Below are 25,079 nucleotides of genomic sequence, written 5' to 3'. Positions count from 1 at the left end.
CCAGCTGCTGGCTGCCTGTCCCCATGCCAGGGCCCTGTAGGGCACACCCGGGCCTCGGGGCTGGGCAGAGCTTGTGGCCGAGTGGGGCCCCCACGGGCTGCTCCTCCCGGTGACTCAGCCCCAAGCTGGGTCTCCCCAAGGAAGACAACGGTGGCCTGTGGGTGCCGGGAGGGCCTTCTGGCAGGTGTGAGCCCCAGGGTGGACTGGGCCCCAGGGAGGAGATTTCTAAACCTCATTTTCCTCATCTGTACAATGGGTTTAATCACTCAGGCGTGAGGACCTGACAGCCAAACATATGGATGGAAAGAGCACATTTGGTACTAAAGGGAGGAGCCTTTTAAAAAAATTAATTTATTTATTTATTTTTGGCTGTGCTAGGAATTTGTTGCTGCGCACGGGCTTTCTCTAATTGCGGTGAGCGGGGGCTACTCTTTGTTGCGGTGCACGGGCTCTAGGTGTGTGGGCTTCAGTAGTTGTGACACGCGGGCTCAGTAGTTGCGGCTCTTGGGGTCTAGAGTGCAGGCTCGGTAGTTGTGGTGCACAGGCTTAGTTGCTCCGCGGTATGTGGGATCTTCCTGGCCCAGGGATCGAACCTGTGTCCCCTGCATTGGCAGGCGGATTCTTAACCACTGCACCACCAGGGAAGCCCTGGGGGGGGAAGCCCTGGGGGGGGAAGCCCTGGGGGGATGCCCTGGGGGGAAGCCCTGGGGGGATGCCCTGGGGGGGAAGCCTTTGATGGCTCATCTTGCCTTGGAGGATGGGGACTGGACAGGTCACAGTCACCAATGTGCGCCAGTGTCCAGCACCAAGCTTGGCACACTATCTGTGCTCAGTATTTGCATGGCCCATGAATGGATCATTCCCCTGCTTCGGTGGGTGTGTCAACTCCAGGAACACTGGCCCCATGCGGGTTAGAACCTTAGCATTGTCGGGGGAGAGGGTGCTGGCCCGACCTGAGTGAGGCTGGGGTCCCGGAGGGGCCTCAGCCTCAGCCTGGTCCTTGAGAAACCCCTCAGGCTAGGAGGAAGCCAGAGCAGACCATGGACTTGTGCGGTCATGGTTGGCCCAGGGAAAGACTGTGGGCTGAGGGGACTCTCATTTCGGACACCTAGGTCTTACAGTGGGGAGAGGCCGCAGGATGAACACACATGTCCTCAGCACCTACTCTGTGCCCATCAGCACCTACTCTGTGCCCATCACCCTTCCATTCTCCTGATGGGGAAACTGAGGCCAAGAGAGTGGCAAGAACTTGGCCGAGGTCACAGTGATGCTGGGAGGGATGAGGGATTTGAACCCCGACCCCAAGACCCTCAGTCCTCTCCCCAGACCTGTGGCACATGGAGGCGCTCTGGCCCAGACGCGGTCAGGGTGAAGGTCAGCCCAGTTTGCATGTAGCAGGAAGAGGCTTTATTAAAGGAGTCCCATGAGCTCCCCACCTGCCCCTGGGGTCTTCTCCACCCCCCTCCCCCCAGGACCCCCACTTTTCTTCCTTCCTTTCAGCCCTGCTCCCTGGACCGAGGGCTGCCCTGAACTGTGGGAACTCAGGGCTGCAGATGGGGTGGAAGAGCCTTCCAGGCAGAGGGCACAGCCAGGGCAATGGCCCAGAGATGAGAATGAGCGTGGCAGGTTCTGGAATAGTGAGGAGGAGGAGGAGGCCGCTGAGGCCGGAGCCCAGTGGGCCAGGGGTACCCGTGGCCTCTTCCCAGCCTGCAAGGGAGTGTACCTTTCTCTCTGAGGACACAGGGGGCCACGAAAGATTGTGTTATTTTAATTTATACTAATTATTATTTTTATTCTGTAGGGTCTATGGTTCCCAAAAGCTGAAGAGCCCCTGGCTGTGTGTGTGGGGCCTTGGGATCTAAGTGGACTCTCAGACCACTGAGAGTCAGAAGCCCTGGTCCGGCCTTAGTACTGCCCAAACTCAGGTCCAGATCCCATTTTATGGATCAATAAACTGAGTCTCAGGCAGGCAAAGGCAACCAGCAAGTCAGAAGCACAGAGCGGGTTACACGTGGGGCTGTCTGACCCTAAAACAGAGCTGGCATCGGTGGCCTGGCAGGTAAGATTAGTCTGAATCGTTCTCGGGGGGTCTGAAACGCTCGCCACACCCAGCACCGGGGTCCAGCATTAGGAACTCAGATACGACCGAGCCAAAACGGCCGTGCGGGCGGCCACGCAAACCTGAAAATAAAACTGCAAGCCCCACCCCCTACCGCTTCTCGCGGCCTCTAGCTCAGAGAGTCCTGCCTCTTCCTTCATTGGGACGAGCGAAGGGGGCGGGGTGGAGGCGGGGCCTAGTTACGAAAGGCCGAGGGCCCCGCCAATCAGGCTTTCGCACTCTCCGATTGGCCCCGGTCGCTCTGCCTTATCTTTCCATCTCACTGCCCTACCCGCTTGCGTCAGGCAGTGCACTGAGACCACGTGCGCCTCCGCGCTGGAAGATAGTCCCTGCCCTCGACCCCGGTCGTTGGCCGACGGAACCCCAGCGCGCCCGGTCCAGGCTCCTGACTCCGCGGGACCTCAGCCGCGTTCAGCGGAAGCGTGGGGCGGGCGGCGGCGGCCGGGCGAGCGGGCAACGGCGGAGGGATCCGCGGACGGCGGCGGGGCGGGGCGCGCGCGGGGCGGGGCCTGGCAGGGGCGGGAGGCGGGGCGGGGCGCGGCGCGGGGTGGGGGGCGGAACATGTCTCCCGCCGCAGGAAGATGAGGCAGCGGCGGCGGCCGCGGGCGTAGCGGGCCGGACCGAGCCCAACGACGCGGCCGGCGGGCACCGCGGGCTCCTCGCACGCCGCCTCCGCCAGCGCCTTGGCCGCGTAGGGCCCGCGGGGCGGACACGCGGGGAGCCGGGCCACGCGCCGCCGCCCACGCGCGCCCTTCGGGGCCGCGACGCCCCTTTGTCCGGGGGGGCCGTTCATGCCGCCGCCCCCCGTGCGCTGCGGGCCGGGCCACGCCGAGCAGGTGAGCGCGCCGGGACCGTCCGCCGCTTGGTGTCCGGCGGGCCGGGCCTTCCCGCACGGCGGCGGGACGCGGGCACCCGGGGACGCGGGGCGGGGGCGGGCGGGGGGCGGGGGGCGGCGCGGCCGGAGTCATTGTTCTCCAACTTTGCGCGCTGGAGGGGGCCGGCGACGTGGAGTGCGCGCTCGGGCCCGCGCGCCCCCGCCGGCCGGCACTTCGGGAAAGTTTGTGGAGCCGGGCGGGGGCGCGGGGGGCGCCGCGGGGCCGCCCAACTTCGCGGCGGGGCAGCGGCGCAGAGGCCGCGAGCGCCCCTTCCCCCGGGGGCCCGGCCGGCGGCGGAGTTTGGAGGGGAGCGAGTGAGGGAGAGGGAGCGTCCTTTTGTCTGCGGGGAAGGTGCGCCGCGCGCCTGCGGGCTCGGGCCGGGGGCCGGGCCGGGGGCCCCATCTGTTCCGCGCTCCGCGGGCACGGGCGGCAGCTTCGGGGCGAGCAGCGCGGTGGCAGCGGCTGCGCCCCGAGCTTCAAAGGGTTCCCGGGCTGCGCCGCCCGCACCGGCTGCGGGGGGTGGGGTGGGGATTGGTTTCCCGGGCCTCCTCCCACCCCTCCCCCCCCAAAGGAAGACGTTTCTGCTTCTCTGCTCCCAGGGTGGCTTCACACGTCCTTCGAGTCCCCTTCGAGCCCCCAAAAGTTCTCGTGACACCCCAGAAGTGTTTCAGCTCTTCTAGAGAAGCCTGTTTAGCCCCCCCAGATCTGCCTTAAAATCGGTTTCAGCCACCCCACGAAAAAGTGCGGTTTCGTACTCTTCAAAAAAAGTCAGTTTCACACGCTTTCCAAAAAAGAAAAAGCTTCGCGGGGGAGGGGTTGCGCTGGGGCATCCGTTTCACACTCGTCTCCAGTTGGCAAACAAAGCGGGGGTTTCTCCGCTTCTGAGGTCGGGTCTCCCTCGATCTCGGAACCCCCTTTCGCTCGCGACCCCCGCCCGCACCTGGGGCTCGGGGAAGAGAAGCTGGAGGGACTTCACTGTCTGACTGTGGGACGGAGACCCTGTCTTCCTCTCTTTCCAGGGTGTGGGATGGGGCCCGGCAGGTGGATCCCCCCCATGCTAGAATGGAGCCCCTAGGGACCATGCGGGGTGGGGGGAAACCCTGGTCTTGGGACCCCCACCCCCGCAAGGGATGTTTTCAAAGTTGCTTAAGAATAATTCCCGGATACATCGTGACAATAAAACAATCTAGGGTGTTGTTTTTTTTTTTTTTCCAGAATTTGGTTGTTTTTTATGGGGGGGAGGAGGTTAAGTGTAGTGGGAAGCTTTGCGGGTAGGTCCCTGCGCGGGGCGTCCCCCCTATTTAGTTGTGGAGCAGGAAGGGGGTTTCGCCGTCTTGTGGATTTCTTTTGCTTTGAATTTGGGGGTGACCGGGCCTTCAACGTGCTCTGACAGCTGCTGGGGGGGTGTCACCAAATTTCCCTTGGGGCGGGGCCGGGTCGCCCCTCCCCCTTCCTGGGGTGGGGCCAGTGGAAAGCCTGAGGGTGGGTGGAAATGGGAGAGGTGGCGGGGAGAGGGGCGGGTTCTGGCTAAGCTGGGAAGGGACCACTCCACCCCGCATCCAGTTTAAAATTTGCAACTTGATTCCTTGGTGGTCGCAGAGGGAGTTCAGGGAATGTACTCTGCGCTCCCCCCACATTGTTCAAACTCCCTGAGGGCTCTGGGGAGGGGTCTCTAAGGGCCCCAGTCCCTGAATTCTGGCTGTCCCACCCCCATGTCTCAGAGTCTGGGAGGGACGCAGCCTTCGAAGACCCAGATCCAGAGCAGTTAGAGGGGCTCTTAAAGAGCTCTCCCCCATCTGCTCACCTCGGCCACTGTCACTCATAGCTCTTCTTTTCTCCACCCCTCACCTCTCCTTGCATCCGTTGCGGGCACCCTGCAGGGCTGTCTCTAGGCCTGAGGAGCCCATCCCCGGCCCCTGGCTCCCCGTTGCCGCTGGAGAATGAACCAGCCACAGAGGATGGCGCCCGTGGGCACGGACAAGGAGCTCAGTGATCTCCTAGACTTCAGCATGGTGAGCGGCCCTCTCCGTCCCCCCCCCGTCGTCTCCCCCCTGCCCCCCGCATGCCCAGCTGTCCACACTCCTGCACCCCCCAGACATTGGGAAAGAAGCTTGTGCCAAAAACACTGCCAGCATCTGGACCTCAAGCTCCTATGGGTTAAAGAGCCCCAGGTGGGGCTAGGGGAATTGGGGCGCCCTTGGATGGATGGGTTGACGCCTCCGCGGCGGGGTGCAGCTTTGGGGCCCTTGTCGGCTTCCAGAGGCACCCGTCGTCATCCAGCTGTTTGCCCAGGCACAGAGTGGGTCCAACCCACCACTTTTCAGTGGGGGAAACTGAGGTCCGGAGCGAGGGAGGGACTGCCCATGGCCTTTAGCTTTTCTCTGGGGAGGCTCGGCTGTGAGGCCCCAGCTTGGCTCTGGGCATGCAGTGACCTTGCCTTGGGACCTGTAAAACTGTGTGATCGGGGTTATTCATGCTCTCGTGGGTGCCAAAGATGGTGGGAGCCCATAGTCTAGGTGTCCTCTGTGGAGACCTTCTGTAAATGAGGAGAGGTCACAGGCAGTGGACGTGTGATTCCTCAGTTTATTGACACGAGAGCCAGTGCCGTGGGTCTACGGGGTGGGGGGGGGGGCAGGGGGATGTCCTCACACTTCCCAGGCGGTGTGCTCCATTTGACACAGCCCGTTCCCCAGCCAGGCCGATGGAGGTTCAGAGAGGGTACTGCCTTCCAGAGGTCACGCAGCTCAGGCGGGCCCAGGGAGGCTGGGAGCTGGACCGTCCCTTGGAGGGCTGGGGGCCTTGGTTTGCCTGTCTGTGCAGTGGGCCACTTGTGTCGGGGGGAGGGGGGGTGGTCTGCGTTTCCTCACAAACCCAGGAGCTGTGTGTGGACTCCCTAAATCCTGCCCCCACCCCTCCCCCAGCGAGCACTATTTTGGTTTGAAATGGGTTCAGGGAGGATGCTTTCGGTCTGAATTTAATTCTCTGCCGGTATGAGGCCCAGGCCACTGAGGTCTGTCGAAACAAAAGTCCCCAAACTGAAACGACATCATCCGCCCTGCGGAAAAACACAGCCCACGGGACGGAGCGGCCGCGGCTCCGGAAGGGCCATGCCGGTATTTTTAAGCCCCGTTTTATTTTTGCGTCCCAGCTGAGGAATCAGGGGTGCTGCTCAGTTGTTTTTTTGTTAAACTGACAAGTCACAGACCACTGGGCCAGAACAGACCGGCTTGGGGGTCAGGGGAGGGGGTGGTACAGGTTCTGATCTCGCCCCCCCCACACCCACAGCCTCAACCACTTGCCCACCACCCCCTGCTGTCCAGGGGGTCCAAACTCCCCCGCCCCCAGCTCAGACCCATTTCACAGATGAGGAAGGTGAAGCTGAGCGTGCGAGGTGCCCAGTGTGTGTCCTCTGGGAAAACCCAGAACTGGATTTTTGTTCGACCTCCTTGTTCCCGTGAGGAGAGAGGCCCTGAGGCAGCCCCCCATCACAGGAGGCTCACACCCTTTTCTTCCCACCTGCCCCAGAGACACTGAGTTAATTTGTTTTTTTGAAACAAATTTTCGACTGAAAAGATTTTGAAGGGAAAGCGCTTCCTTGGGGTAGGTCCCTCTAAAGTCAACGAGGCAACTGCCAGTTCAGTGCCAGGAAAAGCGGCTCCTCCTAGCTGGTAAAACTGCACCTCTGCCCCAGCCCTGAGCTTCGCCTGCTAAGCTGGTGGCTCCGAGGGGGTGTGGGCCTCAGGTGGTCCCTGGGTCTGACGACAGCCGTGAAGGGCGAGGGGCCGGGGAGGGTGCTGTGGGCTTGCCTGGTGGCCCGACCGTGCTCCTCTGAGCTTTGCGCGTGCAGAGGCCCTTACGTGCCCACGATGCCCACGTGCGTTTGGGTTTCATAACAGCCTGCACGGTGCGAACGCTGCGTCCGTTTCACAGTAGGGAATACTGAGGCTCCGAGGGGGGTGTGGGGGCCTGGCTGGGCTGATCACAGACCTTCAGTGCCCGCAGGACACAGACCAGTTCCCTCCACCCACCCCACCCACCCCGTGGCAAGTGCCACGTCAGCGGCCCCTGGCACCCTGGAGGGCGAAACAGAAACAGAATTGAGCACCACCCCCCTCAGACTCCTGATCCCCAGGCCTGCCCCTCCCCCAGCGCAAGCCTCAGTGTCCCCAGCAGGAAATGGGCCCGCCTTGAAGCCAAGGCCCTGGGTGCGGTGAGCACAGCCCTGCCCCCGGAGAGGACTACAGACCCCGTGAGAACCCGAGTCCTGGGTGTGCCTGGGTGCACACCTGCCCCGAGTCTGCACTCGCCCTGCCAGCTCAGCCTGTGGCCTCAGTTTCCCCTTCTGGAGAACAGGGTGTGGGGGCAGGACCCCCTTTCCTGGGTCACTCCCAGGGCTTGTGATGCTGCCCCAAGTCATGCCCACAGAACGCACACCCCCATGTCCTGCTTGTCAGCCGCTCTCCACAGAGCCTTAATGCTGATTGCGGCCACTCTAAATTGCTTGGTCCCCAAAAGAACCTCTGAAACTCAGGCCATTGGGGCAGGGCAGGGTCATGGTTTGTTTCTTCTGCAGCACGAGGGTTTGTTGATGTTGGGTTTTCCCAGTTAATGCTGCTAAGCTGTTTAATCTTGAGGGACTTAACACTGGGTTTGGGTGAGCGAGTTGGGGGGGGGGGTCGTGGCCATGCACTCACACTCGGTGCCCGCCCACCCGGGAGAACTGCACTGTCGTTGGCCGGGAAGGGTGCAGCTCTGAGCCCGGAGCCCGGCTCGTGGGGGCCTCCCCGCTCACCATCCCAGTGGTAGGGCCTGGCTGTCTTCCCTGCACTCCCACCGCTCGGGGTCAGGGGCTCGTGGGGAGGTGGATGCCGGGCTCCTAGGGTGAAGGTCGGGGTCCGCGGCTGGGACACGGGTGGGACAAGCGATCCACCTGGGAGTGTAAGTGATCTCATTTTTTATAAAGCCAAAACTTGAAGAAAACTTTGGATCACTTTTAAGCGGATACATTGTATCAAATGCCTTCATGTTATTTCATTCCCGTAAAACAAATACAGAGGTAAACAGGGGAGTTTTCCCTGCTCCGGAGGGGCACCGGGGAGCCTCTTCCCACCAGGGCCCTCGGGGCGCCTCGGGCCTCCTGGGGGACAGGACCCCGGCAGAGCTGTGGCCCTGGGCTGTGCACCCCCCCTCACCCCCTCTTTCTCCCCGCAGATGTTCCCCCTGCCGGTGGCCAATGGGAAGAGCCGGCCCACCTCCCTGGCCGGGGCCCAGTTTGGAAGCTCAGGTAGGACCCCGCTGGCTGCCTGGGGGCTTCTTGTTTGCTTGAGGAGATCACCGCGTGTGAAGGGTGGGCCCATGGAGGGTGAGGGGGGGCGACCGTGGGGTGGGGCTGGCTGCCGGGCGCAGCCTTGTGGACTAGGCACTAAGGGGAGAGGTGTTTGGGGGCAGCGCTCAGGCCCGCCAGGTGGAGTGGGGGTGAGGGGCCTGGGGCGGAGGTCCAGGTGCCCATGTGGGCGTGCAGTGGGGGGATGGTGAGCCTAAGGGAACCCCAGGAGGCGGCTGCCGCTGTGCTTGTGTGACTTGCCTTGGGGCTAAGGGAGGGAGCCCCGTGGTCAGCATGGTGTCACCGTCCACCCTGCCCCGAGAGCCTGGCCCCTGGTCCGGGTGTGGGGGACTCGGTGACTCACGAGGGCCTGGGTGAGCTGGGCACTTGAACCTCCAGGGTCTCCTTGGCCCCAGTGGGGTTCTGGGTGTCCAGTCCCTCCCCAGGGAGGGAACCTGAGGCCCAGGAGGAGTGTGATATGGAACCCCAGCTTTCTCCAAATCCTGATCTGATCCTGGCTGTTTTCATTCAAGTATGTATTAGGTGCTGATCGTTGATGCGACCTGGCACTAGCGTGATCACCTGGCATGGTTTGTTCGAGGTCTGGGGGGGGTGTTCCTGGGATCTGGGACTTTGAACGTTCCAACTGGGGTCATCCCAGGCACACCTGGATGAGCTGGTCACTCTGCCTGGTACTGAGTGCAGAGGACATGGCCCAGGGAGGACAAATGGCATGGCCTCAAGGAGCATAGAGCAGGGGTCAGGTTGCAGAGTGGTGGGGAGGGCAGTAGGGGCTGTCTCCACAGAGGTGTTTGGATGTTTGAGCAGAGGCGTGGGGGCTCAAAGGCCCTGGGGCAGCACCATGCCTGGCGAGTTGGAGGAACAGTGAGGAGGCCTGTGTGGATGGAGCAGAGTGAGGGAGGGGGAGAGGGAGGAGGGGTGGGGAGAGGAGGGGGGGAGGGCAGGCCGTGCAGGGCCTTGTGAACTCGGGCTTTTGAGAGGAGCCACATGCATGGGGAGGAGCCCACTCTGGCTGTCGGGAGGATATAGGGGACCCCTTGGGCAGGCCAGAGCTCTGCACGGACTTCAGTATCTTTTTGGGGTCTTGGGATGGGGGCCGTGTCCCCCCACGTCTCTGGGGTCCAAGATGGAAGGGTCTCTCTTTTCCAGATTCTATCAGGGTGTCTAGTGGGCTCTGGCTGGAGGAGGAGGGGGTTTCAAGGGTGGTTTGTACTCCCCCCACCCCCCCCTGCAAAAGGAGGGACATCGTGTTGCTGACCCCACTGCCCCACGCTGGCCTTCCTGTCCGCCTGAGGAAGTGGCCTCAGGGCTGGCCAGAGTCCTCCCTGAAGTGTGGAAATCCCCACAGGCCACCCTGCCTCCCCATTCCCAAAACAGCCCTGGGGAGCAGGGGGTGCTGCTGCTCCCCTGCCTCAGGCAGAGGGTCAGGCCCCGGCAGGCTTCCTGGAGGTGGTGGCACAGTCCCTCCCTCATCTTCCCCCAGGTCATCCCCCTGCTCTCTCCTGTTGCCCAGTGTCCACTTGGGGCCAGTAACCCCCAAGGAAGGGGCCCCTCCAGGACACCCCATGCCTGGCCCAGCCTGACTGGGACCCCTGTGAATTTTGCAGGTTGATTTTGTGTGGTTTCTGCAGCCGCAGCCCGCTCAAGGGCCCTGCCCTGGCCACTTCAGGTGGGGAGGGTCCAGCCTTGTCCTGCTGCACATCGGGCTGAGTTTTCTTCTTCCCCACGAGGGTTGTGGTGTGGTTGGTCCAGCCCAGGAGGTCTCCAGTTCTGGACACACAGCTGGGGACCCCTTTCCCCAATTCATTTGAGCAGTTAGTGCTGTCTGGGGCGGGGGAGGGGGCACAGGACCGGGAGCCCTAAGACCTGAGCTTAGAGGTTCCCTCCTTGCTGCCACTTCAGGCACAAGGCAGGCCGTGTCACCTGACACAGGTGGTGTGACTGCAAGCCTCAGTTTCCTAGTCTGTAAAATGGGAGTCTCCCCATCGGCAGAGGGTTCAGCGAGTCCTTGGGCGTGAAAGTGCCTTATAAACTGAGGCGTGGGGCGCATCTCGGTGTCTGCCTTGAGGGGGTGCAGGGGTTCGCAGCTCCAGACCCGGGAGCCACAGGAACTGAGACTGGTCCCTTTGGGGGGCTCTCCCAGCTCTGAGCTCATTTCCCTACTCCCTTGTTGGTGGAGCTGGAGACTCCAGGGGAAGGTGGGGGGGGTGGAAAGGTTGGTGGTCCAACAGCGGGATAGGGCTTGGGGAAGTCACCCCTTTCTGAGCCTCAGCTTTTTTCATCTGTAAGATGGGTCACCGCCCTGCAGACGGGCAGTGTCGCTTTAAGGGGACAAGAGTTTCTGAATGCTAGTAGGTCACGCTCAGCCACATTCTCCCCTTCACCCTCCTTGCAAGTCTTGGCCTAGTGTCTCTCTACTTAGAATTCCTTTGAGTCAACTTGCTTCTTTTAGATTCACTTCGAAAGGGCACTTCATGTTAGGAGAGGAGCAACCCAGGCCAGCGGGGACAGGTCTCTGAGGAGGGGTCTCTGAAGGTCTCGGGAAGAGGAGCTGAGCGTGTGGGGTGTGTGGGCTGCTTGCGCCGTCCCTGAGGCCAGAGGATTTCTCCTCATCATCTAGAGCAGAAGACTGCAGAACGGGGATAATTTTTCCACTCCCTCCCTTTTGGGAAACCCCAAGGCACAGATCTCTCAGTGGCAGCACGTCCTCTGCCACAACCTACAGGGTCCGAGGCCCCACGAGATATGGGGAAACACCTGCTGACACCGGAGGAGACGACGTCTTCCCTGTTTTCCTGTCTCACAGCTTTCCTGGTCTGTGTGACTCTAAAGGTAACGTGCCCTTGGGTACAAACCTAACAGGTAGGCAAGGCGGCATCTACCCTGGTTCAGCACAGCTGTGCGGTCATGGCCTCAGAGTAAGTTCCCGGCTAGAACTGCCAGCCGTGGACTTGCTTCCACAGTAAGAATGTCCCTCTGGCGTCCCAGTGCTGGCTGTTTCCAACCTCTTCCAAATGTGCCGTTTCAATGGGCATTTACATGTTAATCATGGGCGATTATCTTTCCAAAAGCAGATTGGCCAGATGAGTTATTTTTTGATGAATTTCTGATCACTACCCCCTTTTTTTCTTGGATTTGGTGAACTTTTTATTTTGAAATAGTGATATATTCACAGGAAGTTGCAAAGAAATGTGCGGGGCGGCCCCACACGCCCCTCCCCAGCCTCCCCAGCTGTCAATCCTGCAAGTTCCTCACATGACACCAACTCGGGAGGCTGACCTTGGTACGATCTACAAGAGTTTATTTGGATACTGTAGTTTATTCACAAGATCTGCGTGCCCACATTTGTGTGTGTGTAGTTCTGCTTGGTTTTATCCCGTGTGTAGTGCCATGAAGCCACCACCGTGGTCTGTTCAGAATTGTTCTATCGCCTCATGACCTCCCACCTGTTGTCACCCACCACCCCTCACCCTAACGACCCCTGATTTACTCTTTTCCATCTTCCCAACTTTGTTGTGTCGAGAATGTTACATACATGGAACCATACAGCATGGAACCTTCTGAGATTGGCTTTTTCTGCTGAGCACAGTTCCTTGGAAATCCCTCCAAGTTGTTGGCTGGATCAACAGCTTGTTCCTTTTTATTGGTATCTGGTGAACTTTTTAAAACAACAGCAACAGTAACACTTATCAACAGCAACTTAAGTCAACATTTGTTGAGCGCTGTATGCCAGGCACTGAGCCTGGATAGTTTATTCTGAGTCCTCACTCCTCACAGGTTGGTGAAATAAGGGCGATTGTCATCCCCATTTTACTTATGATGAAGCTGAAATTCAGAGTTTATTAACCATCTCAGCTAGCCACCCAGTGTTGTTTCCCTGTAGTGTCTTGTACTGCTGCACTGTGCTGCACTTACTGATTTGTAATAGCTTTTTATAGAGGAAGGATGTTAGTCTTTTGTGATCTGCAGCCTTTTCCCTAAGTTTTCACTTATAACTGTTGTTGATGATGGAGACTTTTAATTTTCCTCAGTGCTTTACAGGTTTCAGTTTTATGTTGTCAAGTCTTCTATGTTGTTCTAGCTTTGGTGCCATTTCTGCAAAATCCTTGAGAATTAGATGACACAGTCCATTCTGCATTGCAGATGTGACAGTCATGAATGTGCCTGTACCTCATTCCATCAAGTTGAGGAATATACGGGAAAAGATGCTGGAGGGCAGAAAAGCATGCCTTTGCAGTTCTTGGCAGAGCAAAAAAGTGAAAAATAAGTGGGAGGTAGAGAACCTCAACAGTGAAGTGATCAAGGTTGAGCTTATGCAGCAGTTCCTGGCCAAGGGCACACACCCAGCTCACCCGTGGGAGTGCTCAGAACACACACCCCTGGGCCCTGGACCCAGAGACACTGATAAAAAGCCTGGGATGGGGCCTGTAAGAGTTTCCAGGCAATTCTGAGGGGCACCTCCAGTTAGAAGCCCTTACCTTTAAAGGCCATGCCTTGTAAAAGAGATCATACCGTTCTTATAAAAATTGGTCACATACCGTGCACAGAAAAAAACCTGTAACATAAAGAAAGTGACCAAAAAAAAAAGTGACCAAAGTATAAGCCATATTCTTTGAGAACAATGTGGTAAAACTGGAAGTGAAAGACCAAAAAGCGTAGAAATAAGTAAAAAGCTTAATGACTTGGAAATAACAAAATTCTTTTTTGTTTACCTCTTGGGTTAAAGAGGAAATTAAAACAGGCTAGACGGAAATCAGCAATAATCTAAACACACTGAAGCTACAAGGTGCAGCTAAAGCTGTATTTAGGGAAGAATCATAGCCTTTGACAGTCTTCAGATACAATGAAAAGAAATGGAGTAAGCATTTAATTTAGGAAGTTCTAGGACAACAGAATAAACTCAAGAAAACCTTTCTTGGTGGTTCGAAATACCTTAAAGCATTTCCTAAATTGCCATTTACCCATGAATTTTTGTCTCATCTTTTTACCTTCCTGTTACTTTAGTACTACCTGGTGTCAGTTACCGTAGCTTTTTAGAATTATTACTAAATTTTTCTTTTTTCTTTTTCTTTTCTTTTCTTTTATTTGGCTGTGCGGGGTCTTAGTTGCAGCGTGTGGGGTCTGCGTTGCCACATGTGGGATCTTTAGTTGTGGCGTGTGGGATCTTCATTTGTGGCATGTGGGGGTCTTTAGTTGCAGCATGCAGAATCTTTAGTTGTGGCATGTGGGGTCTTTAGTTGTGGCATGTAGGATATAGGCCCCTCTCCAGGGATCAAACCCCAGGCCCCCTGAATTGGGAGTGTGGAGTCTTAGCCACTGGACCACCAGGGAAGTCCCCTAGTTACTTTAGCTTTGTGGTGTTTTTATAGTCTTCAATTGTTGTTTTTCAGGGTCCCCCACCCCCACCCCATATTCAGACATGCTGATTCTTCTTCATGATCTTTAGAATAACTGTTATGTCTCCTCCCACATCCCTCCAAAACAAACAAGCCTACCTGTTGGGATTTTGATGTTATGTTAAATTCATAGGTAAATTTCGGAAGAACTGTTTGTGTTTATAGTAGTGCATTTTCATATTTTAAGAACTTGGTGTTTTCTTCCTTAAGTTTTGACCCTTAATATTAAGTTTTTAAGATAAACTTTGAAAATGAAAGCATAAGGCACTTAGCCATTTTATAGTTTTGTTCCTTAATTTGCTCACATACTTTTGCAGTGAGGGTTGTTTCTAGGTGTTTTAGGATTTTCCATGCTGTGGTTTGGGGATCTTTTTTACCATATTTTCTACCTGGTTGCCTCCTGACATCCCCTAATTATTTGCATTCTTCCCTTGGCTTGGTTTTCCAGGTAAATCATCCTCAGGTCTCTTCCATCCTGGTGCGGAGGCCATGTGCCTTTTCACATCAGCAAGTGTTCGTAGAACCACATTGGGTGTGTGCTGTTCGGCTTCTTGTCAGCAGGACCGGGCCTGATCCTGGCTGTTGATTCAAGATAGATCTCTCTGACTGTCTGTGTTTATCATGTTCAGGGCGTTTCCTTCTGGTCCTATGTGACCATCCACGCGAGTGATTGGCATCACTGTGGTGTGTTGGGTGCCTCAGGACAGCCCCTGGTTTCCTCCTTCCCCACGTCCTGACGCTGTCCATTAATGGTTTTTCTCACCCAGCTATTCCCTGAATTTTGGGTTTGGTCCATATCCTTGTTTAGCTGCCAGACCAGATCTGCCAGCATCCGTTTTGCATTTTGCCTGCGTTCCCATGTCGTGTGGCACTGAGGCTTCTTGTGGCTCCCTGCCATGTTTCTGCACCAGTTTCTCTGGAACAGTCTCCAGCAAGTGGGGCCCCCCATTCTCTGGGCACTGGGGAGCAGACTGCCACCCTGTTTGCATGTGACACCTTCCCCAACTGCTTTATTTCTGCTGCGGCGATTGGCCTGTTGCGATTTTGTCCAGTCCTCTTGTAAATTCTAGCATTTTGTTGGGGAAAAAAATCATCCGTTTCAGGCACATTTAAAAATGGTTCATGTTGCATTCTTTAATAATATAGGAATCCGGGCTTCCCTGGTGGTGCAGTGGTCGAGAGTCTGCCTGCCGATGCAGGGGACACAGGTTCGTGCCCCGGTCTGGGAGGATCCCACATGCCGCGGAGCGGCTAGGCCCGTGAGCCATGGCCGCTGAGCCTGCGTGTCCGGAGCCTATGAATGCATGTCTCAGTCCTGAATCTACTTATTCTTTTTGTTCCCTTGTCCTGGACCCAGCTGTCTCGTGTCTGTATTGACTTTTTTCCCAAAGAATCTGCTTCATTTACGAATCGATCTTTATCAATTAACTGCTTTTCTCTTCACTACTTCTATTTAATTTAGTTAATTTATCCTTTTTTTTGCCATGCCATGTGGCTTGTGGTATCCTAGTTCTCCAACCAGGGATCGAACCCGGGCCCTGGCAGTGAAAGCGTGGAGTCCTAACCTCTGGACCACCAGGGAATTCCCCACTACTTCTGTTTTAATTCCTCCCGTTTTTTTAGTTTTTCTTTTCTTTTTTCTCTTTTGACTTTTGAATAGAAGGCCCGTTTGTTTATCACTGTTCTCTCGCCCAGTAATCATGTTGAGGGTTATAGATTTCCCTCCGAGGACCACTTTGGCCATATCCTGTTGGTTTCAATAATGCGTATTTTCGTTATTTATTTTTTTATAGATTCTTGGTAATTTTTTTTTTTTTTTTTTTTTTTTTTTGCGGTACGCGGGCCTCTCACTGCTGTGGCCTCTCCCGTTGCGGAGCACAGGCTTGGTATATCTATGTGCGTCGGATTGTCTTCCTGAGTCACTCGTTCCAGAACTGTTTTCTGTAGGTGCTGTGTTCTCAGCTCTCAGAACAATTGAGTCTGCATTTGTCTTACACGTTCCATGCTTTTATTTGAGGTTTTCCCGTCTTCATACTTTGTCCTTGCAGTCGTGCCTGGTGCTTTTCTTGGGTTGGGTTTGGAAGGCTGTGCTGCTGGTGGTGCTAATGGTTTTGGGGAGTGTGCTGAAGCCCCCGAGTCTGGCTCCTTCCGCCTCAGGAGTGAAGTCACATCTTGCTGTCCTGCAGGAAAGCGTTCCTCCCCAGCCCTCCTGTTCGGTATAAACACGTTGCCACTCTTTAGAAATGTTGTTTCTCTTTGTTCGCAATGTTCGTGTCCGGCTGAGAAACACGTGTCCTTACTGTGTTCGTTCTGCCACTTACGAGGCTTCAGTCTCCTCATCTGGGAAGTGAGGTTGATGGCGGCCACTTAAGGGTTCAGTGGGATAAACCACAGGAAGTGCCTGAAGCAGCACGACACCTGCGGGCTCTGGTGCCCGTTCTTGGGATGGCGTCGAAATTCCACTTAGTTTAACTTAACGCGTGGCCCAGATGTGCTCAGCATCCCTGCACCATTGCGTCCTCCAGACTCGCAGGGTCTGTGCTGGGACTCCCCTCCCTTGGGGTTGTTCTCCAGGGAGGGGTGCGGCTCTGGATGTGCACCTGGCTCCTGCCTCTTGTGACGGGCAGTGGGTTGGGGGTGGAATTCCTGGGCCCTCGCCTTCCTTCTCTCAGCTCCAGCCCCATGGGTGTGTCATCGTGCGCGCACAGCCTCCAGGGAGCGTGCGCGGGTTTTTCCGGGTTTTTCTCTAACTCCAGGTTTGGGTGTTTTTCCTGTTCCTCCCGGGATGCCGGCTCCGGTGTCTGGGCTCGTGTTAGGCCCTCGTGTCTGTTGTCTCAGAATCCCCCCTTCCCTGGTGTTTGGGGGCGTCTCCAGAACCCACCCTTCTGTTCGATCACCTCTTCTGCATTGTCACTTCTGCCTCGCCGCCTCTGACGCTCCTTTTTTTTTTTTTGCAGTACGCAGGCCTCTCACTGCCGCGGCCTCTCCCGTTGCGGAGCACAGGCTCCGGACGTGCAGGCTCAGCGGCCATGGCTCACGGGCCCAGCCGCTCTGCGGCATGTGGGATCCTCCCGGACCGGGGCACGAACCCGCGTCCCCTGCATCGGCAGGCGGACTCTCAACCACTGCGCCACCTGGGAAGCCCCTGACGCTGCTTTTAAAATCTCTTGTGAATTGGCAGCAGAAACTTCTTAGTTTTTCCTGCTTTGGCTCTTCCTCTCTCCCTGAAGCCTTATCTTCCATCTATTCTACGGCACCCACAAGCTCTGCAGTTGCCTTGAGGGCGCGTGGTGGTGGTCTTAGATATGCTTCTGGGATAAATCCTAAATCTGTGAATGTCCATCTTCTGTGTTCCGCGCTTGTTTCGCCCTGGGCCTGTTTCTTGCAGGGAGGTCCCAGCTGGGATTCTGAGCTCATACTTGGCTGAGCGGTGGGGTGGGCGAGATCCTCCCAACCTCGCCGTTGGACAGAGGGGTCCCCCTTGAGACTGAAGCAGGATGGGGTCTTTCTGCTGTTGCTTTGGTCACGAATCTGAAATTCACAGGAGGGAGGGGGCAGGGCAGTTTCTGCAGCTGGGGGACCCCGTTCCTCTGAATTACCACGCATCTGTGGGCCCCCCACCTGAGGACCAGCTCTGCCCATTGGGGAAGCCTCTGGGGTAGGGAGGTTGCAGCTCCGGGGGTTCAGGAGAGGTTGGGTTGGACCCAAGCCCTGGTTTGGGGGACCATCTGCTCTTGGAAATGGTGGGCTGTGCCCTCCACTCACTTCCTCTCCAGCCTCAGATCCGCTTGCTTGGGCGCAGCTCCAGGTCCCCTGTCTCCCCACCCCCACTTTCAGGGGCAGGAACGGCAAGGGCTGTGAGCCGCTCCGGCACTTTTCCTCCAGCCACTTGGAACCTGCTCCCTCTGGCGGGAGCTCCCTGGTGCCCTGGAATTCCTAGCAACTTTTGAAACTCTGAAGGCCAGAGACAAGCGTAGCTGCTTGTGAACACGGAGGGGCGAATGAAAAAGGGGGCGCATATAAGGCATGAGAGGGTCTGGGGCATGTCGTGCATCTCCCCGCAGCTTTCCTTCAAGTCTGAAGTGATGTAAGAGTTCAGAAGTTGCCCCAAACATCACAGGAAGAGAGGTGAGGACCCCACTGGCCCGTGTAGGGAGGCCCCGGCCCACTTGAGGAAGGACTTTCTCCTGACTCACACCTGTGTTGGGCTTGCCCCTCATGAGACCCCAGGTGCTGCTGAACAGGCCACCATCCCGTTTCTCGGGGATTTTAATTCTAAGGGGAAAAAGCCAGAGGGGGAGCTGACGGCCTTGGGGAGCTGATAGTGGCGGGAAGGAAACACTTACGTGAGGACCAGCAGACGGCTGCCCTCAGGTGCTGTTAATTTATTCTCAGCTGTGATCATGGTGCATGGTGGTTATTTTTATTGCCGTTGCTACTTTAGTCTTTACCTAGGGGGCCACACGTCCAGCACAGCAGCCGCTTAGCCACACAGGGTCATCTACTCGTGCGTTAATTAACATCTCGTCGAGTGGGGAGCTCTTTCCGCCAGTCCCGTGGTAGCTGCCTGTGACCGCAGGAGGATGGCACTGCCGGAGGACATTGTGATTGGTTGGATAGTTATCAGAGCAATGAAGAGGCCAAAAACAGATACTTGTCGAGGTTGTTTGGGGGCCAGCCCTGTTCAGGCAATGCTGGGGACAGGGGGCCAGCAAGGCAACCTCCCTGACGGGCGATGAAGGTGTGGGGACCACTGGGGCAGAGCTTGGGTCGGGGTTGGGGATCTGCTCACTTGTTGGGCAGGGAGGAGTGAGCTGGGGGCGAAGGGCGGTCAGGGAGGGGTCTAGTCTTTACCCTGAGAGCAGTGGGGAGCCATGGGAGAGTCTAGAGGGAGGGAGGAGAGGCAGGTTTTGCTTCCAGAAGCTCCCATCAGGCTGCTTGGGGTGGAGTGTGGGCAGGGAACCTGGGGTGGGGGGGACATTGCTGTACGGATGGGGCTTGACCCAGGGGACACAAGGCCGAGCCAGGCTCTGATCCGAGACCATGGGTAGGGGGCAGTGGAGTGAGGGAAGGGGAGAGCACGGCTCCTGGGATTTAGCCCGGGCACCCGGGTGGGGGGGTGCTGACAGAGCTGGGGCTGCAGCACGAAGCCCCTGACGACCATGGCTACGTGACAGGTTTGTGGTGGGGACGGTGCAGGGCCATGCCTAGGCCCTGTGACCACGTCTTCTCCACACTCCAGGTGCTGAAGTCTGGTAGTCTGGCTACTTCATACGGAGGGACTTGCTCCTGGAATCTTCTCCGTGCCTGGGTCAGCAGACCTTCCCTGTGAAGGGCCAGACAGCTTCTATCGCAACTGATCTCTGCGTTGTAACCAACACCGCTATATACAGGGAACAAACGTCCGTGGCCATGCGCCAATAAAACTTTACTGACAAAAGTAGGCAAGGGCCATACTTGGTCCAGTCACAGTTGGCACACCTGCCCTGGAGGAATCAGCCGGGACGGAGGCCCCTCAGAGGGGCCTGCCTCCCCATGTCATCCAGCCAAGGGGGTGTCCGACACCGGCTGGAGCCCGGGCTGGGCGCGTCCAGCTGTGCCACACTGGTCATCCTGGCGGCAGCCCTCACGGTGGGCAGTTCTGTCACCCAGGCTGTCTCGGATCAGATCTGAAACTCCGAGGGGCGGGTGGTGCCCTTGGGCACACCCAGCCCTCTGCTTGTCCATCTCCCACCTCTTCCTGGGGGCAGGGCTGGGTCTGAGCAGAGAGATGACCTTTCCGGGGGCTGCCCTGCCACCACTTCACCTCCAGCACTTCAAAAAAAAGAAATTATATTGCGACAGCAACGTTTCATTCTATTAGTACATTTTAATTAGAACGTGAATAAGAGATGTTATGAATATTCATGATTGGGTTATTTAAAATGCATAATTAACCAGTGGGGGGTTAATAACTATTAATGGCAGCGGTGGGGGAGGGCCCATCCCTCTTTCTGTCGTCTGGTCTCCAGCAGCGGGGAGGCTGGGGCTGGGTGAGGGGGGTTTTACCAGAAAGGGCAGAGCAGGGCCTGGTTGCCTCTACCTGAAGCTTGTGGGGCCCAAGTTGGAGGGGTCCCTGGGTGTCGGCCTCAGGAGCGCCCGTCACCCTGCCAGCCCTCGATGGTGGGGTAGGGGGGTGGGAAGGCCTGGCTTTGGCCTTGGACCTGGCCTCCTGCTCTCTTGCTCAAGGGTCCTGGCGACTCTGGGGCCCGTGGTGGATGCCCATGGGGGTGGGGGACCCAGAGCCGAACGAGCTCGTGGGCGGGCACCGGAGAGCGAGGGGATGACAAGTAAGTGGCCGTGGAGGGAAACGGGGGCTCGGGTGCTGGGCCTTCTACCAGGGTCACCCCCCCTTCACCAGCTGCTCTCGGCCCCAAAGCCCAAGTGGGGACTCAGGACCTTGGGGTGCAGACACCCCAAACCTGGCAGCACATGTTAGATGGATTTGTGGAGACCATGGGAGCTCCGTCTGACCCCCTGCCCGCCAAAGCAGCCCCCAGCTCCGCATTGTAATCACATTGGAAATTTTTGATTAGAAAACAGAATCTAACCGAGGTATATGAATATTTATCAGACTGGGAGATTAATATGCATAGTTATGCAAATCAGACAGCAATTAAACACCAACTCCCCAGGGGAATGATTAACTCAGAGGCACCAAAAGAGAAGGATGCAATTTGAAAGAAATTTCTGGTACAGATGCGCAGAGGAGGGCGGGGTGAAGGATTCCGGCTGGGGTGTTTGGGATGTCCACCACGTGGGGTCGGGGGTGGGGTGGGGTACGTCCCCTGGCACAGATGGCAGGGCTGGGCACGGCCTCTCTGGCTCAGCCTGGCCTGGGCAGCTTTGACTCAGACTCGTACGTGGACACCCCCAGCGCTGCAAAGTAGGGCGTGTTTGTGACCCCATCTGAAGAGCAGGGAAACTGAGGCACAGGTGGGAGGGGCCCGGGGACTGCTCCCGTTCTGCTTGTGCAGGCCCTGAGCCCCGTGGCCCTTGATGGATGGTGTTGGAGCTCACGCAACCGGGAAGGGTGCAGGCCCGTGTGCCTGCCTGCTGGGAAGATCCGGGTCCTGGGCTGGGCCCCTGGGCTAGTGTTCAGGGAGATAAGGGCCCTGCCCTGCCCACCCTCCATCGAAGGTCCTTGTCCCCACGGTGGCTAACCCTGCCACACCTGGGCCTCCCGGGCCCCGCCTAGCTTACCGGATTGGATTTCTCCTTCCCTGCCGCCAGCCTGTGCCTGGCGGGTAGTCCGCGGCAGCTGCCGCTGTTACTTCAACAAAGGGACAGCCCCGCCTCTCGAATTGCCAGAGATGGGAAGGGGGAGGCTCCCACTCTCGAGATGAGAGATATCCTTCATTCCCATTCCCTGACGCCTTCATGAGCCTGGGCCAGAGGGAGGGACTTGGGCCTGGGGAGGGAAGCCCAGAGTGCAAGTGAGGGCTCCGTCCAGGGTGGGCTGGGAGCTGCACGGGTGGGTAGAAGTGTGCCAGCAGCAATGGCAAGTTTGCCAGCAGCTGGTGGTGGAATTGTTTCTTGGGCCGTGGACCCAGAGGTCTGCTTAGTGCCGGTGTGTCCGGGGTGCTTGCCGCTGGCAGTGGTGTCACCATGGGTAGTGCTAGGGTGGGTGCATCTGGACGGGCTCCAGCTCCAGGCTGGGTCGGGAGGGGCCTGGAAAGCTTCCCAGGTCGAGTGAGGGCTCCCCGAGGCGATGCGGCTGGTGTGGAGCGGCCAGGGGCCGGGCCCCTAACCCTGCCTTCCTGCCCTACAGGTCTCGAGGACCGGCCCAGTTCGGGCTCGTGGGGCACCGGCGAGCAGAACAGTTCCTCCTTCGACCCCAGCCGGGTGAGGAGCCCCTGGAGGCCTGAGACCCTGGGGTGGGGGTGGGCGAGCGCGAGGAGAACCCCGGCCTGGCCTGCAGGTGCTTTGGGCTCTGTGGCGCGGTCACATCCTGACCCAGAGGCGTCCCTGAGCCTCCCTCATCCCTGCCCGTCCCCTCTACAGACCTACGGTGATGGCGCCCACTTCAGTGAGTCCCACGGCACCCTCGCTTCGTCCACATTCCTGGGACCTGGGCTCGGAGGTGAGTGTCCACGTGGTCCCTGCCCCCACCCCCGTGCCCGCTCGGTCCTTGAGCACCAGGGCTTCCGGGATGGCCACCCAGAGCAGAGGACACAGGTGGGGACCAGCCAGGTGCCTGCCGGGAAGTGGACTCCGGAGTCCTGACAACCTGGGGAGGCCGAGTCTGAGGCCGGCCCCCTCGCCTGCTCTCCCCAGAGCACCGGCATCCTGACCGTGAGAATCAGCATCGGGACCTGGGTGAGGGTCCCCTCTCTAACCCCAGTTTCCCGACCTGCGGGGATGGGGATTCTCAGAGCCTTCTGCGTAGCCAGTGGTAAGGACTCACCTGGCTCCCTAGGCCCGAAGGCCCACCCCCATCTCGCAGATGAGCAGACTGAGGCTCAGCGAGAAGGGACCCGGCCTCTGGGACCCTCAGGCCCTGGTTGGGTGTCCGAGCGCTGGCCCTGCTGAGCCTGGGCCCTCCCTGTTCTGAGGGAGTGTCGGGGTGACTGCCAAGCTGGCATCTCTGGAGGTTGAAAGGGGCCGGGGGGTGAGTCAGCTCCCGCCTCAGGGCCTGGGCTGCGCACTCCTGGTGCTCCTGAGACACGAGGTCCTTGCACATGACAGCCGGGTGAGGTAGGCTCCTTTGGCGCGGTTCCCAGGCCGAGGTGCATGGCGGCAGGGTTGGTGGCTGCTGGGGGAGGTGGGTGAACTCTCGTTGCCGGGCCCAACCAACCAGTGGGGCAGCCAAGGCCGGAGGGCCTGGGGTCCAGCCCTTGTGGACTGGCGCATGGAAGGAGCCAGACGGGCGAGCGTGGCCTGGGTGCAGTCCCAGGCAGGAAGGGGGAGCACAGTGTCCGGCACCCACTGTGTCTAGCGGGAGTCTGTGTGCATCTCCCAGACCGGGATGTGAGGGCTGGCCGGGTGGCCTCTGCACCTGCCACGACACCGGTTCCCCTCTGCTGTTCCTTCCTCCGGCTTCTTCCTGGCATGGGCAGTTCCCACGGCCGGGCCTGGTCAGCAGGGCCCAGAGCCCAGCTGTGCCACACACCCGCCACACGCCCCAGTGGCCGAGGAGCTCAGAGAGTGCAGCAGGGAGCCCAGGCCAGGCCCAGCGAGACAGTGGGGAGGTGGGCGCAGTTTCGACCTCCCTGGGCCCTGGTTTTCTTGCCTGTGGACTGGGGCTGGCGATAGCCATGGTGGGGCAGCGGGCGGTGAGTGCCAGGCCCAGGGGGCGAGGGTCGCTCTGTTCCCGTGGGGCCCCCAACCTGGTCCAGCTCCTCGATGAGACCTGGTGGGTCTGCTCTTGGTGTCTGTCCTCCTTCCCCCTCTCATACTCTGATGCCCGGGCCCGGTGCATGGCTTGGGCACCCGCTGTATACCCACAGGGCTCGTGGATCTCGCAGGTCCCCTCCCAGAACCTCTGTTTTCTCTCCTTGCCTCCCTCAGCCTTCCTTTCAGGATGCCCCTGCTTGGTGCCTGCTGTACGCAGGGTCAAACCACAGCAGCCCCACCCTGCAGTGGGGAGCCCAGAGCCCTGGCTGGGCTGGCCAGCTTTGCTTCCCACGTCCACCCTGGGAAGGGAGGGAGGAGTGCACCCTCTGGACTGGGGGCGAGTCCCTCTGGCCTCCAAGCTGTGGTTTGTTCATCCCTAAATGGGCCCCGTGTCGCCTGCCCTGAGCTTGAGCTGGTGGGCGTGGCCTGTGGGGCATCTGCTGTGTTGGTAGGAGCGTGGTCCTTCTCCCTGTCCCCTAAACAGCATTTGCTCCAAGAGTCCACTTGAAATTGTCCTTTTAAAATCAAGGGGAGAGGGAATTTCCTGGTGGTCCAGTGGTTAGGACTCGGCACTTTCACAGCCGAGGGGCACAGGTTTGATCCCTGGTCGAGGAACTGAGGTCCCACAAGCTGCGCAGCGTGGCCAAAAAATGAGTAAAAATATTCAAAAAATAAATGGATAAAGGGGAGAATTCCCCCACACCCCCTGCCCAGTTTGAGAATAAACCAAATTAGTCAAGCATTCTGATTTCTTGCTCACGGTAAGGCTGGTTAAGGTCCGCCCTCAGTCAGGACAGGTGCCCAGCTGAAGCCAGAAACAAACTGAAATTGTTCAGGTACTGATGGATCCAGGGACCTGCTTCAGGCGAGGCTGGATCCAGGTGTTTGTGTAGCTGCAGGAGTCTGTTCATACCAGCTGCTCTCTCGGGCAGGCTGTCCCCCCACAGCTCGGTCTTGCCCACCCACACAGAGGAAGGGCTCCTTCGCACTGAGTGGCTTGAATCAGCATCCCCAGCGATGCCACATGCTTGGTCGTGAGCTGACCCTGTCCAGGAGCTGGGGAAGGAGCCCAGGGCCTGGGTGCTGAAACTTGCAAGATACCAGGGACCTCGACCTGTCCCCTGGGAACCCAGCACCCTGGGGAGTTGACACCTCATGACCTTGAACAGAGGAAACCAAAGCTCGAGAAGGGCAGGGGTGGGGAGCCGAGTCGGTGCTGTCCCGCTCTGGGGATGGGGCACGGGGGGGCCCTGGCGGGTTTGCAGAATCCTCTGCGGGTCATCTGGGGATAGCGTCTGGCTGGAGCCCCACTTGTCCCTCAGCCCCTCGCCACTTGATGGGGAGACCAGTGTGCCACCACGGTTTTCAGTGTCGTGAACTTGTGGAGAGCCTGCTGTATGCGGGCGTGTGCCGGCCTCTGGGTCAGCTCCGGGTGACCCTCCTTCCTCTTCCACAGGCAAGGGCGGCGAGCGGGGCGCGTACACCCCCTTTGGGAGAGACGCAGGGGTCGGCAGCCTGACTCAGGTGAGGCTGCGTCTGCAGGGTGGGCAGGGGAGGGCGTGGGTCCCGTCGGCCCCCAGTGGCCCTTGGAGCCTGGAGAGCCCCCGTCTCCAGGTGGTTAGGGATGGGAGGTTCCCAGTGGGGGCCACAGTCACCGCTTGACTTCTCACCCCACCTTGTATTCCCTAGTTTTAATTTGAAACGAATTCGTCCCAAATTGCCTCCTGATCTGGGAAGGCTCAGCCAAGTGCTGGTCACTCTCCAGCAGCCGCTGAAACGGGCCCGGTCCCTGGGTCAGGCCGGGTGGGTTGTCGATGGGGAAAGGGGAGGCTGGGGTCCAGCCTGTGGGGCCCTGTGCACAGCTGAAGGGGTTCCAGGAGACACCTGTCCGCCCGCCTGCCCCCAAGTGGCAGACAGGGAAACCGAGGCCAGCCAGGTAGACGAGGCCTGACCCTCGCTCCGTGCTCCCA

General features: G+C 58.5%; 1 protein-coding gene across 7 annotated transcripts in view; it reads left to right on the top strand.

The window, feature by feature from the left end:
* The first annotated feature begins 2,870 nt into the window (after positions 1-2,870).
* TCF3 (transcription factor 3) overlaps positions 2,871-25,079 on the top strand; it is a 35,640-nt gene continuing 13,431 nt past the window's right edge. For all 7 annotated transcript variants that reach the window (XM_082650148.1, XM_082650145.1, XM_082650147.1 and 4 more), the window contains exons 1-6: positions 2,871-2,955; positions 4,875-5,006; positions 8,206-8,278; positions 21,545-21,618; positions 21,778-21,856; positions 24,566-24,633. In XM_082650148.1, coding sequence (XP_082506274.1) covers positions 4,935-5,006; positions 8,206-8,278; positions 21,545-21,618; positions 21,778-21,856; positions 24,566-24,633 — 366 coding nt within the window. In that variant the 5' untranslated portion in view covers positions 2,871-2,955; positions 4,875-4,934. The remainder of the gene's footprint in view (positions 2,956-4,874; positions 5,007-8,205; positions 8,279-21,544; positions 21,619-21,777; positions 21,857-24,565; positions 24,634-25,079) is intronic.

Source organism: Grampus griseus (assembly GCF_964374135.1).
Source record: "Grampus griseus genome assembly, chromosome: 3".
In the NCBI taxonomy this organism is placed as follows: Eukaryota; Metazoa; Chordata; class Mammalia; order Artiodactyla; family Delphinidae; genus Grampus; species Grampus griseus.
The sequence above is the reverse complement of the archived record's forward strand: the minus strand, read 5'-3'. Positions and strand labels throughout refer to the sequence as shown.